At 43.6% G+C, this 18,311-nt stretch overlaps 1 protein-coding gene across 1 annotated transcript; it reads left to right on the top strand.

Moving 5' to 3' along the window:
* Positions 1-1,102: 1,102 nt before the first annotated feature.
* On the top strand, positions 1,103-16,612 carry LOC142947329 (GTPase HRas). Its single transcript, XM_076088842.1, has 6 exons — positions 1,103-1,467; positions 8,814-8,960; positions 9,831-10,009; positions 11,512-11,671; positions 13,324-13,448; positions 13,679-16,612. Exons 2-5 carry the CDS (start codon positions 8,850-8,852, stop codon positions 13,441-13,443), a joined length of 570 nt encoding a protein of 189 aa, XP_075944957.1. The 5' UTR covers positions 1,103-1,467; positions 8,814-8,849; the 3' UTR covers positions 13,444-13,448; positions 13,679-16,612.
* The last annotated feature ends 1,699 nt before the right edge of the window (positions 16,613-18,311 follow it).

Below are 18,311 nucleotides of genomic sequence, written 5' to 3'. Positions count from 1 at the left end.
GTCGACACTAGCTAACTAACTACTTAGCAAACGAAGTAGCCTGAACAGCGATGCTTAGCTAGATGATGACACAATGCGGGATGCAAATAAATATTCCTCTCTAAACTAGCTAATACCAACGACATTGAAGGTGCTTTCATTAGAATACATAGTAGTTTTATCTAAAAATATAGATTTACCTGTTGCAGGGAAATGCAGACTAAACGCATCTACACATTTTACAGACTGTGCACTTTGCTTACAAGCAGAAGTTTCCCTGACAACCACAGACGACTTCCTGGATACGGCACCGAGTGGCACCCTGGGATATGTGGTGCAAGTGTATAAAAAGTGGAACTCTTGAGGTTAACGATCCTATTGTATATTATATAGAAATGCTTCAAGTCTATGATTGTTACTATTATCTATTGTGAATTTGTGAGCCTCAGTCTATGTTTCTACTACAATAAACTTAACCCGCATATCCTGGTCTGGTGCTACCTTCAAATGCTCATTTGGAAGCTCTGCTTTTGGAAACGTATGCTTTCAAATTCGTGTGGTCGCCATTATAATTTCTCTAAACTCTAAAGGATTATCTGAACCAACATTTTTTTTTAATGGCTGTTTATCTAAATTAAACACTATAATGCACATAGCTACTTTTTGATGCAGTGTCATGATAAAGAGAATTATCTATCAGGCATACTAAATAACAACGAACTGCTCCTCACGCCCCAGCATGGACATTAAGGAAATGTATCTGTAATATATTACAATATTCTTCACCAGAAGTGCATGCTTTTCAACGAAGACAGAGGCTTTAAAAACGACAATTAGGCCACAATAAAATAAGATTTGGGAAATGTAAAAACACTCAAGAAAATGTTGTTTTGTTGGTGATTTGTTTTCTCAGGTGGATGATTTTGTGCTGGGGAAATTTGGACTCGTGGCCTATTTTCAAAATCCTGCCTACTGCTGGTTCTACGGTGATGTAATAAAACATGAACACAGCATTGAGAAATTTGAAGGGGTTCAAGCGTTCAACTCGGATTAATAAGTAAGGTAAATGCTGGGGAGTCAGCTGGTCTTCCCCACGGAGTGACCCACATTTCCGACGGGTCTGTGAACGCAGCAGTAACATGCATGGTGACCGGGGCGGTTCTCTGTGTGATAGAGCTGGGCGTGGGCTCCTCACTCCTCATCCCCTCTGCTCTCTGTGGAAGCACATTGTTCAACGCGGGCTCGTTTTTTTTTTTACCCAGAACCAATGAATGCCTCGGTGCATTGTAGCTCCTGAAAATTGAACACTTTAATCGGATATAATAAGGTGTAGATATCCGAAGACGGCGGGAAGCGGACCAAGAATATATTCTGTGCCCTGATTACAGCGGAGAGGCAACAGAGTTGGAAGATTTTTCTTCTTCTTCTTCTTCTTCTTCTCCGGTAGACGAAACGTCGCTCTTGTAGCTAATTAGACCTCTGCTTGTTGTAAGTATGCGGTGCACATTCCTGTGTCCGAAATATGTTGGCAGCGACTGTTTTGTCTAATGGCACCGCTTTAAAATGCAATTTATTTTAGGAGGGCAGCACCGCTGGAGATTGCGGTCCACAGTGTAGCTAAGCTATCACTGCGTTTTAATTCACCTTCATCTGTCGAGCTCGACAACTGGTGGTTTGCCTACATGTAACGTTGTGTGCCATTGAATGTTGCCTCCACCTCGGTTCATCTGTTTTGATACAACAGTATCCCCTTGAGTTTGTAGCGTTAACTTGGGTTATGGAGGAAAAAAACAACAACCTCGCAGCGCTGCGGATTTCCCCCCATCATCTCAGTGTGAAAAGGAAACCGAAGGCACGCAAATGTGGGCAGCAATAGTGGGGGATTTCACTTTCTGTCGCATGTATTTTTTTTGATCATTGTAAAGACAGTGTTGAGTGTGAGGCTGCTGCTGCTGCTGCTGTTGCCGATAGTGGCCACACAGACACAAGTACGTTAGGGTGACGCCCCGTCACACTGACTAACAACTGAATGTATCACTGCGGAAGTTAGATTCCATTACAAGGCATTTATAAAGCTGACTTTGACTTATTTCTACTATGGAAGCTCTCTGTTTAATCCGTTTAGTGAGTTTAAAAAAGGGAAAAGATGGCAAAGACGGCTCTAGTTTTCCAGCCACTGAAAATATGACCATATGGGCTGTTATACTAGAGAGGAAACAATTCACCCATCCCAAGCTGATGCAAAATCTTTGGCAGAATTCATCGTTTTCATCACGTGAGATAGAAACATTTAAGTTAGGGCCTTCTTAGGAAACAAAGCAAAGAAACGTTTGGGTTCATTGTTGTCTTATTGGCTTGTGATTGTAACTGACTGCTGTACGAGTCTCCTCTTTTTATCCACAACATCATCACTGTTGCTGACCAAAGCTGATGAGTACCATGTACAACCATGTAGTGTTTCCACGATCACATAGGATGGAGGAGGTCCAGCGTTGGTCGTGTGAATTTTGTTCATCCAATCAGTGGCATTGTTCAGAATACAGGCCAGAGTTTAGGCAGCTGGAAAGCAGCTGGAGAAGTAGCAGCCAGTGCTGGAGGTGTGATGTTAAGCCCTTGTCCCTTTCTCTGAACAGCTGTAGCCAGGGTGGTGCCCAGCTGCTTGCCAAAATAAGTGTGACTCTTCTGGTTACCAAGAATTTATAAAAAAAGGACAACTTTGTGTCCAGTTTTTACCCAGAGGGTTTTAATTAGGTGAATGTGTCCGTTTGAGACTCATAGACGGCTTATGATCTTTATGCTTAGTATATGCTCTTGCGTATGCTTTGTTTTTGTTTTAGCGGTATTTAATATGTTAAAGGGATCCAGATAACTTTCAACTGCAACCACCTAATGAATGGGAAGTTTATTTACCTAAGGAAGAAAAAAAATCCCCTGAGTTACCAATGTGTCATTCCCTATGTTAGTCCATCGGAAAAGGTATTTCTGGCATCACGTGACGGACCAGGAAATTGTAATTCCACCATTTGGCCACTATGTAGGCTTTGCTGGCGCTCTTCCCGGGGACTTGGATTGTACCCGGTGGCATAGTGAAAGTAGGGCTAGGCAATGATATCGATATTGTAATATGAGACTAGATATCATCTTACATTTTTGATGAGTGCCGTAAGTGTTGGCCTCCTGGTTTTAAAGGCTGCATGACCGTTAAGTGATGTCATTTGATGTAATGCTCCAAGTGCGACTGGCAACCGAGCGGCCTGTCCTCATTGTCAACAACCCACCCCACTTGAAACTCTGACCTGTCTCGTTTACCGTGCTCTGTGGGTGTGACTTTTCACCATTCATATCGATAGTCAAATTTTTTACAAGAACACAGAGTTCTTCATAGACCCAGGGGGGGGGGCAGCTCCAATATCCACATTAATTGTTACTATTTATCAAAAATCTCACTGTGTAAATATTTTGTGGAAACACCAATGGTCAACTCCTACAATATCGATAACAAGGTATTTGAACAAAATAAAAATGTTGCATGTCGCCCAATCCTAAGAAGGTGAGGCTTATAGAGAGCCGTTCTAAACGCCCGGGGTGTCATATTTCTGTCTCAATGTGGTTATTGTTCCTACGTGTTTAGGTTAGGGAGGTAGGTTTGAATTATTTCTTCTTTGGAGAAGGAACTGAACATTTGGTGGGATCTTCTACAGGTTGACCCACAATAGAGTGTTTTCACATGCACTCACAAACTGAAACAACTGGACAAGATTCACTCATTACCGTGACTGTAAAATAAAAACACCACCACTGATGATTTCAGGGTGTTTGGTGTGTGATGATGAGCCTCATGGCAGGCCTTTGTGTGTCTGCTGCTGCCTCCACCATCTCACCCAACCCGAGAAGCTGAAAGGCTGACCCAGTGGGGGGGGGGGGGGGAGGTCACTTGTAGTCCAGTGCCTTTAAGAGCAGCTTGTTTAAGCATGCACATATACACAGATGCACACAGAAACTCTTTATATAAATGTTTGTAAGGGAGAAAATGTGGGGTGGAGGAATTGTTTATTGAGGGATTTTCTCTTAAGATTCTCTGTTCACAGTTTCATTCAGTTTTGGGTACTTGGATACTAGATGTGTCGCTGAATTGATAGACGTCATAAGAATAGCTGAAAGTCCGCACTTACTTGTGTTTCATTGGCCTCAGAGAGTAGAAGTGATTCCTCAGCTGCCGTTCAAAACTTATGTTTGGATGCTGTTTATGAGGATGATGTCATTGGAGGGCGGGGGGGGGGGGGGGGGGTCTTGGAGTCTCAGTATTCGACTGTGATACCTCCCTAGAGAGGGTCTCCTTACCATCATTGCTCCATTAAAAATCTATTATCTCTGCAGTAGGCTTGTGGCTCTGCCAATATGGATTCTTTAACCAATTAGGAATTTTAATGGAGAGCAGAATGCATGTTGTGGAAGACGGCCATTCATGTGCCCTGCTTCTTGCATCGTGTGTTTTGAAGTGGTGGACTTGTTTTTCAGGTAAAAGATGTCCATTCACGGTAGTTATCAGAGCCATGCAGCTGCGCTAGCTATGAAAAAGCATTTTCCTTATTGATTTCCGTGTACATTTTTCAGTTTCCAGGTGGACCCCTCCCTCCCTGTGGTTTTCTCTGCCCCTGGCATGTAGTAAAAGTAGCCCCTCTCCCTCCCTCAGCCACCCTCTCCTCCCATCACCCCTCTCGCTACTCTCTACTTGCACCCTCCGTACGCTGTCATGTAAGATTATCCTCTCTGTCCAGGCGGGGCTCTAGGGTTTCAAAACGAACTGTTAATTTCCCAGGCTGGAGGTGGCGAGCTATAAATAACCCTAAACACAGACGCGCTGTATAGTGCTCCTTCGTCAAAAAAGGGAACGGCCATGCAAAGATTATGAGGACTTTTGGATGGAATAGGTCACCGACTTGAAAGATGACACGGCGGCCAGAGTCGGTCTCTGAGTTGAGTATTTGAACAGTGGTAGCAGGAAGCGGACTCTGTTCACCTTTAAATGAGCTGATGTGTCACCTTGCTGTGGGCTTATTTACTTTTGTCTGATATGCACGTTGCGTGACCTCATCGTGAGTGTATGCAATGTTTTTCACAGGTGCAAATAAAAAAATGTCGGTTATTACTGTACAATAACAACATCAGACACCGCAATTGGGGCAAGATCATTTGTGTGTACAGAACTTAAAAAAAAAAAAAAAAAAAAAAAAAAAAAAATACAATTAGACAACAAGTTGACAAATGCTTCATCTCCGTGTTCGGGTGAAATATGTAAAATGATTGATTGTGTCCTCGTCCCGCCTCTCTATCTGCACAAAGACCAGCTCTGTGTGAGCCCCACCGACAACAAGTGGCTCCGGGAAGGCGACGGCATCACTATCGATGATTAATTTAGCTATTCATCTCCATATGTATGTGTTTATTATTAATCAGCTGCTGACTTGGCCTAGTTTGAGAAGAGATGGCACGTCTGTCTGTCTTGCCTTCCTCCAGTCTCCCGGTAGCGGGCGCGGCAGTGGTGAAAGCATTTTTTTATTTTTTTGGCCGTAAATTTCAATCGTTTGGCAGGTGTACACTCGAGATCTGGTTATGTAGAAGAAAATGCGGCAACCCACTGTGTCAGACTCTGGAGAGCTGTGGGTGTGTGAGAGAGAGAGATAGAGTGCAGCTGTCAATCTCCTTTTTGTCTTTATTTGTGTGTGTCCTACATTTTCCATCTTATCAGTTCAGAGCACTGGCATAAAAGCTCATAAACAATATAGAACGGGCTTCTACATAGGATGTAAGTGTTGGTACAGTCTGACACATATTGGTTATTAGAATGCATGAATACGTCACAGTGAGCATTTCTCATTGCCTTGACGTACTCGTGGAACAGGCACTGAACTTAAATCTATATAGTTTAACGTGTTGTTTTTGTGCCGTCACATTAAAGCAGCTCCGATGCGAGTCCTCGCCCTGTCTTGAGCTTGTTGCCTACAGTGACCAGAGGTGTTCCAGCGTCTCTCCGCACAGCTGCTGTTTATTTGGTTAGAGGAGGCCGTGAGGAGCGCGGCTCCAGCCGGAGCGGGCAGCGCCGTGTACCAGGTCGATTTATTTACAGTGAGGGAAAAGGGAAGCTAAATGTTTGGCCACAAGATGGAAGATTCAGGATAATTCCCTTCCTGTTTGTGCTTGAGAACTACGGCAGTGAGGGTGTTTTTACAAGGAGGGCGATGTTGATATTGGTGACGGTGATCAGAGCTACCGGTTCCATTAAGGCGAGAGATGGCTTATGGGCTCGTGTGTGTGTGTGTGTGTGTGTGAGTGAGAGCGGTTGAATGAGAGCAGCTAAAAGACTGTGTCTTCCGTTAGCAGGTCTGCTTTTCTCTGTCAATCATTAACATCAGTGAGGCAGTCTTAGTCTTGGCTAATCTTAGCGTGTACCCACATCAGCACATTCACATGCATCTCACACACAAATAAAACAACGTTTTCACAGATGGTGCGTTCACATTTCTGTAGTTTTTGTTGGATGCTTTGCATGTTGTCCTTTCATTGAACTGGTGTTCATGTCACCTGTTACTCCTTCTGTTTCTACACGTTGAGTTGAGGATTCACTCCAGCTGTGCGTGTGCTCCCTTGGGAGATAAAAGCCCAAATAAGAGGGTGTGTCTGATGAGTTCTGCTCAGGCTCCGCCCGCTCGGTGGTGAGCAAGGAGTTTGCGTAACAGAGCTACGCGGAGAGCACTTTATGTTCGGGATGACAGTTGATGACCCCGGAGAAGGTAGAACAGCATATGTGACCCGCGGTGCTCATGAGATCCTGACAGATTGACTACGCACTCGAGCAGGTGGGGTGGGTTAGTGATTTTCTTCTTGAGCTCACTTAAAGAACATTCAGCAAAGTGAGACTTTTGTCGATGAACAGGCCCAGATGTTTAACCCCGCGTGACCTTCTGTTACTCTACGGGACAGGAGACGGACTATTTTCGAGGAAGAGGTTTTTAAGACGACTTTATGGTGATGCAGATGTCTTAATGGCTTCATATGATTCAGATGTCATTTCTGTAAGTCTGTGTTGAAAGTGGCAAAGACACTGTTGAATTAAATTCAAAGTATAAGTGCATGAAAATGCCTGAAGGTGAGTTTTTGGACTGTCAAACTGAAAGTGAAACTAAACCGCCCCACCCCGGGAGGTTCAGGAATTCCCGTGATTTTCCTCTGACCTCTGATATCAGAGATGACGTTGCTGTGATGACGTCACCTGACCACTCATTGTCGTCTGCGTGATGTCAAACTGAAGCTATAACCCTGGGAGGCTTGTGTGTGTGTGTGTGTGTGTGGTGTTAGCCAAAGGTTTGGTGATCTCACGGTGACTTCACGTCTTTCTAGTTCTGACTCATCGTGTACCATCGCGTGCTCTCGGGTCATGTTCGGGCCATGGATTTGGTAACTTTGTGGTACTTTTGCAAATAGCTGAGTCACACTTTGCCAATGTAGTGGACACACCCATATGACTACTTTTGTTAGCCGTTGATTCAACACGCCTGGAATTTCACTGGCCATCAGCGTTGTAAGGGTGCTGGTGATGTCAGGGGATCTGTGTGAGAGTGTGTGTGTCTTTGTATTGCCTTCTGTGGCTGCATGTGTGGTTCCAGCTGACTCGATAGTTGGCATTGTGATAGCATGTTTGGCATTTTCTGCAAATTCCCACGTTTTTTTTAAGCATGCCTGGTCTTTATGGTAAAATCCACATGAGTTGTTCTCCACCTCTATGGATGAAGGTGTTACTACCCAACCATTCTACAACATCTCCACCTGAGTTGTAGGAAATGCTCATTCACAACTAAATTATTTCAAAACCTACTTTTGATAAATGGTTTCTTTGATATTAAAAACTGTGAATTTAAAATGCACATCTAACGTTTTTTTTTGAGCTAGCCAAGTTTCCCATAATTCTTTTGATGATCAAGCATAATTTTGCATGTCATTCCAAGTCCTTCAAATTGTACCTGCCCATTTTGGAACTGCTCTACTCTTCCTAAAATGCTTTCAGTTCCCCTCTAGGTCCAGACATTCATGTAAATGTGAAATCCACCTGTGTTGTGTACGTTTTAACCGTCAGAAAATGGACATCACTTATGTTTTCTCCAGAGACGGACACGTTTCTTTAATAACATGCCCTGATTTATAGTCGGGGCAGCCCTGTTACATCGACTAGACCTCTTAAGTGGGTTCAGTGTGTCCACAGGGGACAACTGCAGACCCACCTGAAGTCATAAAAACCTTTCTTTTGGCCTCTCGTTCTGTTACTATGGATTGGTCCCGATGGAGAAAGCAAGGCAAAGCAACAAACAGTTCACAGCCGAAGCCTAGCTCTGTTAGTAATAGTGAAGAGAGATGGTTGACAGGAACAATTATGCAGATCCTTTTGAAAGATATTTCACTTAAAAAACTTTTATTTCTCCCTTAAATAAATGTTATGATTTTTTAAAAATGTTTGATCATTTTTGCTCTGGCGTCTGTCACCGTGGGTTCAAAGGAAGTATTGTCAAGCCTGAGTGATGAGGACCTTGGAACATTGAGGACCTTTAGCATATTTTTCACATTCCCCTTTGAGGGTCTCAACCTTAGCTCCCACCACACTCTCACACACACACAAAAACCACTGATGTTTCTCACCACTGGGCAGCAGTGGCTGTGGGCTGCATCGTAGCAGTCCAGTGGCAGAGAATAGACTCCGTACGTCTGTTGTTCTGCTCAAACCCGGTAATGTGTGTGTACGCTTCTTGTCTGTGCTCACCTGCACCTTTCTTCCCCTCCCGCAGTGGCGTTTGTGTGGTGAGCAGCAGCAGCGGCTAAAGATGACGGAGTATAAGCTGGTGGTGGTGGGAGCTGGAGGCGTGGGCAAGAGTGCACTCACCATCCAGCTCATCCAGAACCACTTTGTGGATGAATACGACCCCACCATAGAGGTATGACTCTCTTCTGCATGTTCTCCACGTCATTCTCGTGGGAGACCTCTTGGGTGTTGGGGTGGGAAGGTAAATAATGGTTGATTGTATTGTTTATTAGTAATCATTTCCAGCTCCCCCCTTGTATTGTTGTGTGGTTATCCACCACTTTTACATCTATGTGGTAGAATTCATGCATTAGTTAACATATTTGTTTATATGAAAGTCTAACCCCACCTCCCGGGTGGGGTTAGATATTGTCTGGACCCTATTGAGAAGACAGATCAGTCTAAAGTTAATTTAATTACATTAAACAAATGTCTGTCAATTCTCCAAACGAACAGGCTTGGAAGAAATTCCTAATTTGCAATTCATATATTTGAATGAAAACAATACATCGAAAAAATCTTGCAGACATTGTAAAGAGGAGAGGGAAGCCAGTGAGAATGTTTTCTCCTCTCTTCTTCCCTCTCTTTCTCACCACGCCTGCCTCTGGCCAGACAATGTCCTTTTTGTGTATTGGCATTCCTGGCCCCTATGCTCTAACAAACAAAGGGACGGCACTCCGTGTTTTTGTGGCCGCGGGTTGGAAGGCTAAACATTGGCTCCGATACCCTGCTCCTCTGATCTATACGTGTGCATTTTTACCCGGAAATTGGACAGGGAATCGACAACAGATACCAGTTCATACACATTCAATCAACATCTCTGTGTTTATATATGAACATGCTGCTTAGCGCTGAGTGGCGAAGCATGTAACAACCTCAGTGAACCCACAGTTGCCTCAAATTCCACCTGAACCCCTCTGTTTTTAGCGTCTGACTTTCGTTACAGATTGCTCACCCACACATTTGTACTACCTCCCCAATTTGTGTCCCTTTTTTCCCGCAGGACTCGTACCGGAAACAGGTTGTGATCGACGGGGAGACCTGCCTGCTGGACATCCTGGACACTGCAGGTCAGGAGGAGTACAGCGCCATGAGGGATCAGTACATGAGGACAGGGGAGGGCTTCCTCTGTGTCTTCGCCATCAACAACACCAAGTCTTTTGAGGACATTCACCAGTACAGGTGTGTATAAGAGCGAGGCGAAGAAAGAGGGTTTGGGTTTAGTTGTGACGTTGATGTGGAGCATTGTGAGATCCGCCGTTGCCGACGTGAACCTAAGCATTTACCCTCTTCACAGACCAGTTGGGGCGGAGGACAGAAACAAAGTGATTTCTGTTCCCTCTCTTCTAAGCTTCTGTGTATGTGTATTTGTACATTCAGTGTGTGTTGCAGGGACTCCCATGAGGTCTGGATAGAGAGGGGTGTGTATATATACGTATGTGTGCCAGCTCGCTGCAGTAGTTGGGTGATGTCATGCTGTAGCGTTTAACGCGGCTAAAGAAAGCTTAGCCCCCAACTGGAGGATTACAGCACGATGCCAATGAAATCGATCCTGACTCAATTAGAGGAGCGGAGAGAGAGAGAGAGAGAGAGAGAGAGAGGTAGCACTTTCAAGGACAGGGAAGGAGAAAGGGGGGGAGGGGGGGAGAGATTCAGCTGGAGATGACAGTGTTCTCTCTCTCTCTCTCTTTGCCACATTTTGTCTTTCTCATCACATTAGGCACCCACTTGCCAGTCTTGCACAGGGCAAGTAAAATAGGCTGCATATTAACTTTTGCCACTTACACTTTGTTTCTTACACGCACATTTGTTTGGCTTTGCTGCCATTGCAGTCCAGCCTTTTATATTTTGAGCCCGGCCGATACAACTGCTGATATCACTGCACAACCATTGTGTAGCTTGTGAAAGCGTGCATGGATCTTTCGCTGGATGCTAGAATAGGTGGCGGTCCGGTTAGAGCCGTCGAGTTATTTAAAGATGTGTGGTCTATTTTATCGACAAAAATAGTCAGAGGCATTTCTGCAGAACTTCTGCTCCACTGTTGGCACATACTGGCATGGTACCCGCTTAAAACTGGGCATCATTTGAACCAGCCAGCACTATTAGACCGAATGCACCAAGAGTCTCAACCACATATGACGAGGTGTAAACATGTCTGCTTTGACATCAAGACTCGGAGCAACCGTGGTCATGAGCACCATTCGCAGTGTTGGCTGCAGGGCAGGGCTGCCTGTAGCGGATGCATCCTGCCGTACCGTGGCTTAGGGAGAAGCAGGGCTGAGCTGATAGATTGATCTGACCCACTCCTCTCAGTCAGTTTCCCCCTGGCTGCCTGGCGTTTGGCGCTGGCTGCTGTAGTGATGAGGTAATGCTGTTCGCCGCCTGCCTGTTGTCCATCCCTCCCTCCCTCCCTCCCTTTGACTCCACATCCCCTCCTTCAGCAGTGCAGTGCAGCACAGCCCAGCACCGGCGGGCTCTGGCTCTTCCTCAGGGTCCTAGAGCTCCCTGGGTGGTTTTGCTCTCCAGTGGTGGAGCTGCTGTTGTTTATGAAGCAGGGAGGATCCCAGGCAAGAGATATGTCCCTGTGTGTCTAAATGCAGTGCCCGGGTTTGAGTTAAGGAAACGGCCAAAAGTTTTGCAATGAAATGTCAACTGTGGAAATGTTCTTGTTCTGCAATTCACAGAGAACAGATTAAACGTGTGAAGGACTCAGACGACGTTCCAATGGTGCTTGTGGGAAACAAATGTGACCTCCCGTCACGCACGGTGGACACGAGGCAAGCCCAGGAACTCGCCCGCTCTTACGGCATCCCTTACATCGAGACCTCTGCCAAAACACGACAGGTGAGCAGGAAGCACACAGCCACAATACCACACATGCACTTTCCTGGAAGATCCCTTTTCTTTCTCTCTCCCTCTCTCTCTGGTATTTAAAACAACCTTTAAAGGTCCAGTGTGTTGGATTTATGAGGATCCATTGGCAGAAATGGAATATAATATTAATAACTATGTTTTTATTAGTGTATAATCACCTGAGACTAAGAATCGTTGTGTTTTCATTACCTTAGGATGAGCCCTTCATATCTTCATAGTCTGCCATGTTTCTGAAGTAGCAGCAGAGCAGACAAACCAAACAATGGCTCTAATAACTAGTTCCACGTAACTGCTTTACGTAATTGGATTATATATGTAATTTTAATTTGTTGCAGTTGCTGAGAAAAATATATATAATTAAATTGCAGTTGCTAATCAAAACGTTTGTGATTACAAAGAGGTTACAAAAGAATATATTGCTTTTCGGTAAAATGCTTGTATGTAGAGTCTGTTGCTTTGTGATCGATTAACTAGTGGATTAGTGGTGGCAGGCCGAACCCACGGCGGCACTACGGCGACTGCTCTCCGCTCACCCCTCGTCGGACTGACAGGTGCCTAAAGACAGATTTCACACACACGGTTCATTCCCATCCAGAGCCCGCAGTGATTGTTTCTAAGATTTTAAGAGTCCCCGGCCACTACTGGTACTTCATCGATTCTCTTTCTCCTTGCCCAGTTTCAAACATTTGTTTGGAAAGTAATCGAATGTAATAAGTTACATTCCTAATTACATTTTTAACAGGGTAGCTAGTAATGACTAATTACATATTAACAGAGTAGCTAGTAATGACTAATTACATATTAACAGGGTAACTAGTAATCTGCAAACCATCACATTACAAAAGTAACCTTCCAAAGATTGCTGAAGGACCGCCGTCTGAATTTCGTTGCTCCGATAGTAGATGAGGCGATGGTCCTGAAGGATACCGCGGTGGTTTACGTTCGAGCAGTCTTTAAAGGGGAGGAGTAAGCTGAGGGGCCACTTAATCCTACACACTGGACCTCTTCATTTCACCGATTAGTTCATTTTTCCTCCCATCTTTGCGAGCCACAATATTCAGATTCTATGTAAATCTGAACTCGCCCTGTGCTCCATCGTTCTGCAGTAAACAGGTTATCACAGCGTCCTACTATGGGATCTGCGGTGTTCCACATTATACGCGTATTCATGCACATGAAGAGCCGTGAATGGCCCCGCGGTACGATGTTATTTGTGTTGCTGGAAACATTTTATCATGCCGCAGGCAGTGACTCATAGCCAGGTTACCTTGGCTTGAGAGCAGAGCTCCAGTATTTGAAAGGCTTCGTAAGGACAAGTCGCTGCACAGCTCCCACCGCCTGTGACTCACTGTCACACATTATGTGGGAACATACATTCATCATTGAAAGTCTCCCATTCAACCAGAACGGCGTGTAAAGAACTAAGTGACGGACTTCTTTTTTTAGTCTTTTGATATATCCAGGTTGCCATGGCGATGTTACCAGGCCTCTCAATGTTGAGTACACCTGAGAGGTCTGCTGTCTGTCACAAAGGGGTGTATGCGGTGTACTCCCAGTTAAAATTGACCATTGCAAGTGCCCAGATCTTTGTGCAACCCTCCGGTGTGTCCGTGTGTTCGCAGGGAGTAGAGGACGCCTTCTACACGCTGGTTAGAGAGATCAGACAGCATAAGCTGAGGAAGCTGAACCCGCCGGACGAGAGCGGTCAGGACTGTATGAGCTGTCGCTGTGTGGTGTCGTGATGCAGGTGAGACACGTCTCCAGAAATGTATTTTTATTTAGTGTTACGCAGCAATAATGGGAGTCCAAATTGGTCTGTTGTGCTAAAACTCGCACGTCTTCTTCTTTTAATGCGTTTGACTTCTCATTGTAGCTAAAAAATAAATGTGAACCCTCAGTTTCACTTTTTCCCCAGAAACGATAAAGTGCCACTAACACCCCCCCCCCCCCCCCCCCTCTTGTCTTTTCTTTCCCCAGCTGACTGTTGCATGTTGAGGAGAAATGCTACGGCGCGTAGTGGCAGCATGGACTTAAAGATAGAACGTTAAAACAACTCAATGATGAAATATAAACTTTTTCAAAAAGAGGAGGATTGAAGCAAAAGCTCTCAAGGAAACCAACCAGAGCTGACTGAACCATAGACCTTCATGGGAAGGAGGATTTGGACTGTTGCCTTAACGGCTATCTGAACTATCGGTCCGGTCCCTTTTATTTGGTCCACGTGTCGACCTGTGAGCAACACCACTAATGACTCTTTGTCAACTCCAGTGTGGTCTCGCTGGATGGCTCAACAAGTTTCCTGCTAACTTATTGTTTTCAGTCTCAACACTGGTCTTGAAGGGGGATGTCTCTGACCCCCTCCCACCTTGAAAGCCTAATTCCACTCCCCCTGCCTGCCCACTGGAAGGACTGACTGACTTAAATGGAAAGGACTGGAACATAAATACCCCCTCCCCCCCACTACCTGCCTTTGGTTTCCTTCACTATACTGGATACAAGGGGTGGAGGCTGACATGGGAATGACTATAATTTGTTGTTTTAACTGTTAGCCTAGCTGTACAAAATCTTTTTATTTTTATTTTTATTTTTTTGATATGAAACATTTTGTTTGTGATTGCAGAATTTGAAAAGTCACAGAGCAATATGCGAGTAAGGGCGTTCATCACAGGTGACACCCGGCTTGACATTAATCATGACCTGCCTGGTGTAGTTGGAATTTCTTTATAGAAAGATAGATGAATTCCCAGAATGCAGCTGCCTTCTCTCCTTTCAAATGTCTTTTTCTTTGCTACAGTCAAGAGTTGACTTTGTGGAATAATAATAGTAATGGCTAATGTACGTAGGTTCTGGTGCAATAGGATTATTTACTGTTCAACTCACACAACGTTTTGGGAATGAACCACCTCTTATTGCTACTGGTTTTACTTTGGTTTGGGAAGCGGTTTGTATCTGTAGAAGTAGGAGGAAAACTCTGCACTTGTACAGTCACACAATGGCAGGTTATGGTTTGAGACAAAAATGACAACCAGTTGTTGTTTTTTTTCTTGCATTTCATTTCGGTAAGCGTATGCTGTACAACTCTTATTTACTACACGGGGATAACAGCTATTTTTTTAGATTGCAAGAATCACTCCTTGTTGATAATACGGCTCAGGAATCAGGGTCCAGGAAAGTCTCACCAGTCCTGGCAACCCCCAGGGTTAAGGATGTCACCAGTTAGCTTTGCAGAGTGTAACGCACAAAGTCCTGCCTCAAGAGTCCAACTTGAGTTTTTCCTCACACCATGCGATCCTCACAAACTGCTCCTCTTTCTCTGCCACCTCAGTTCTGCAACAGAACAATAACCGGTCAGGTGCTACTCATGTCAGAACCATATTTACTGTATATGTGGGACTATTGTGTGTAATAGGTGATGGATATTGGGTGACGTGAGTGCGTCGCTTTGTTAAATTAATACCGACTAGCTTGTGCTCTCCACAACTGCATTAATTTGCTGCCTAAATGGGGAAAAAAAAGACTGCTCTGGATTTACTTAGCCTTATCTTTTAGCTAGTTTGTACCTCATGTATGCAGCGAGCTCTACCCGAGACGAATATGTGTTCTGCTGGCTGCATTGTTTGTTTGATTATGTGTGCAACTAAAAAAAAAAAATAAAAAAAAATGTGTGTTGACTTTAGACATGCGCTGTATAGAATTTGAAAGACAAGGCAAGTCCCTGAAAACACTACACTGATTTTAAAGACGGGGGTTTTCTGTAATAGCATGTGCGTCTGAATGTGATTCTGCTTAGCAAGACTGAAAAACAACACAGTTTAAGTATATATGCCGGGTTGTCTTGCTGTCATGTTCATATGAAGTTTCCTTCTCAAAACATTGGAACATGTGATGATGATGATGATGATGATGATTACTAGAAATTGTTACTTTAAGTCAAGGTTATACTTGAACAATTCAGAGAGTTGGTCATGTATGATGATGTATAGCGCTCCAGACACTACAGGCAGGTTTTAGCAACAAGCTCCAGATGCAAACCTCAGAGGAATCCCAGACTTCTTCCACGAAAGACGTCACATGTTATTTGGCCTTTGTCTCCTGTCGAGGGAAACAAAATGTTTATTTCTGACCGAATTGATTTTGTACAGTTGAAGGTTCCCTCATAACATGGCTTAAAGATAATATGATCAGTCCGGTTTAGCGTGGATGGTTGTGAAGTTGTTTTTATCAGTTAAGTGTTCATTTCTCTGCTCGGAGGAAGGATATGAACTGTGAATGTGTTTTGAGTCGTTAGATATGTTTGAAAGAAGCCTCGTGTTTAAAATTTACGATATTGTAATAATGCAGGAGTGGATCCTTAGGTCCCACTTTTGACTGTGTTGTTTCTAACTTTTATTTTTCACCCATTGTGCTCCAAAAAAAAAAAAAAAAAAAGGTGTGGCATTTGTAACATGTAATTACAGTCCTGATAGTATGCTTGTCCTCTCCCTGTCAATCTTTAAACAGTACATCCATGGTAATACATAGAATTCCACACATCTTTGTATTCAAATTCCTGTTTCATTAGCTACCTTCATCATGTTGCCACAGGCATACTCCAGCCAGCAAACAATAAGTAGACATGTCAGAAGACCTAGAGAGCATGACGGAGACTGTACGGACCATAGGGAGATTTGCACAAGGATAAAGTGGGCTCAAGGGCTTGTTTCGCCCTTGCAAACTGCGGATGGAGGTGTGGAAGGAATTTATGAAAATGACAACTGTTTAGCTATTTAAGATGTATTTACTCTTTGAAAATGTGGCAAATGTATTGCAGGACAGGAATAAAGATGTCAAGATGAAACTGTGTCTTTGGTCCCTCAACTGTCTAACTTATAGATCATGTTGCTCTCAAATATAGGATTTGCTGCCACCTGCAGGCTGCTTTGTGTATCATATTTGAGTGGAAAAAAAGCATAGGAGACAGAATTGTATTACAAAAAACTTGAATAATTTACTGTTACACTGTGGTGTAAACTCAGCTGAACGATATACATGTTCTTGGCAAATGCTTTGCCTGTTTGAATGGGAGGGTCACAATGTACGATATCGTGTACTTTGCTTTATGGGGACAAGTACAGCTGTGATCAAGGTTCAAAAGGCCGTCATAAATGTGTTTACACAAGAGTTACAGTCAGCAGTGCCATGTACGAAGAGTTTTAGGTTCCACAGGTGAATAGGGAGTCACTTTCAGGAAGGAGGAAGTATGCAGGAAATATACTGTCTGGTGGAGCGATAAAAAGCAGCTCAATGGGGCATGGCATAAGAATACTATTAATTTGTAATTTTGCATATTTTCTAAGTATATACAAATAAATGTTAATACACTGAGTTAAATGTAAAGATGTTGGAGAACAACCAATCTCCTCTGATAAATACAGTATGCCTTTTCAAAATAGAGCATTTGAGAGGTTTTTGGATTTGTATTACTGCTGCTATTGTTGTTTATTTTACTATGTAACTCATATGGTACCACTGGAATGAATGGTTTGACGGCAGTCACAGGTCAAAATGATTATTTTTCTGTCTTGTTTGTTCAAACCATGTAGCCTAGTTATAGCTTTTTAGGGCCGGTGATTATTGTGAGGCTGTTCTCTCACTGGCTTTCAAGTGTCATAAAAGCTACAGGCGGTTATTCATAAACCCGAGACAGACAGACAGAAAGGTGGAATTGGTGAGTGTTGGTGATCAAAAACATACGCAGAAAAGATATTTTCCTTTTGGATGAACCGTGATCATGCCGTACTATGAGAATGCGATTAAGAAAATGCTCCCTAAGGTAAGAATAATTATTAACAAAAGAATTTAGTCTCATGAAATCATGTAGAATGTATATTCTGTTCAGTGTTTGTTTTGTATCCTTTCATTTTGAAGACATATCTCCGCCAACATGTGGCCCATGAAATATATATTGCACTGACTCACTTCCAAAGCCTTGTGCCCATGATGGATAAATATGGTAAGAAGCTAAATAACAGCTAACAATCTGTTTCTGAACTTATTCAACCTGGGAAAAATTCAACAAGTGCTATATCGTCAGTCTTCAATTTCTTTCAGTTTACAATGATGGAACCACGAAAAACTTGATGAGTCTAACCGGAACCATTCCTGTCATGTTTGAAGGTAACAATGACTTTGCACTTTATGCTGTTTGTAAGCAGTTTAATTATAATGAGAAGCTGACTCTGACGTGGATTCTGAACAGTTTTTGATTCTAAAAATAAGTCGGGTAAAGCTCATGATCTCTTAGAAGATAAAATACCCTTTCCCTCTGTTCTTATATACAAGACAATACCTACAACATTCCTGTCTGCCTGTGGATTGAGGAAAGCTACCCCCAAACTGCTCCCATCTGCTATGTCAAACCCACATGTGAGATGACGGTCCTCAGTGGAAAGTATATCTCCAGCAATGGTGAAGTCATGCTGCCTTACCTGGAGGAGTGGAAGGAAGGAGTGAGGATTTAAATGATACCTTGTACTCTTTCACTAGTCTGCATGTAAAAAGAGATATAGACTACGGCACCTGTGTTGTTACTGATGTTGGCTGGCACTTCCATGTACAGAATGGTGTGCTT

The sequence above is a fragment of the Anarhichas minor genome, unplaced genomic scaffold (assembly GCF_050575085.1).
Source record: "Anarhichas minor isolate MPS153535 unplaced genomic scaffold, ASM5057508v1 ptg000011l, whole genome shotgun sequence".
NCBI lineage: Eukaryota > Metazoa > Chordata > Actinopteri > Perciformes > Anarhichadidae > Anarhichas > Anarhichas minor.
This window is presented reverse-complemented; position numbering and strand designations above follow the sequence as displayed.

Coding starts and splice junctions, on each gene's coding strand:
- LOC142947329 (XM_076088842.1), top strand. CDS start 8,850: ATGACGGAGTATAAGCTGGTGGTGGTGGGAGCTGGAGGCGTGGGCAAG. Junction 10,010..11,511: donor GAGGACATTCACCAGTACAG/GTGTGTATAAGA, acceptor TGCAATTCACAG/AGAACAGATTAAACGTGTGA. Junction 11,672..13,323: donor CCTCTGCCAAAACACGACAG/GTGAGCAGGAAG, acceptor GTGTGTTCGCAG/GGAGTAGAGGACGCCTTCTA.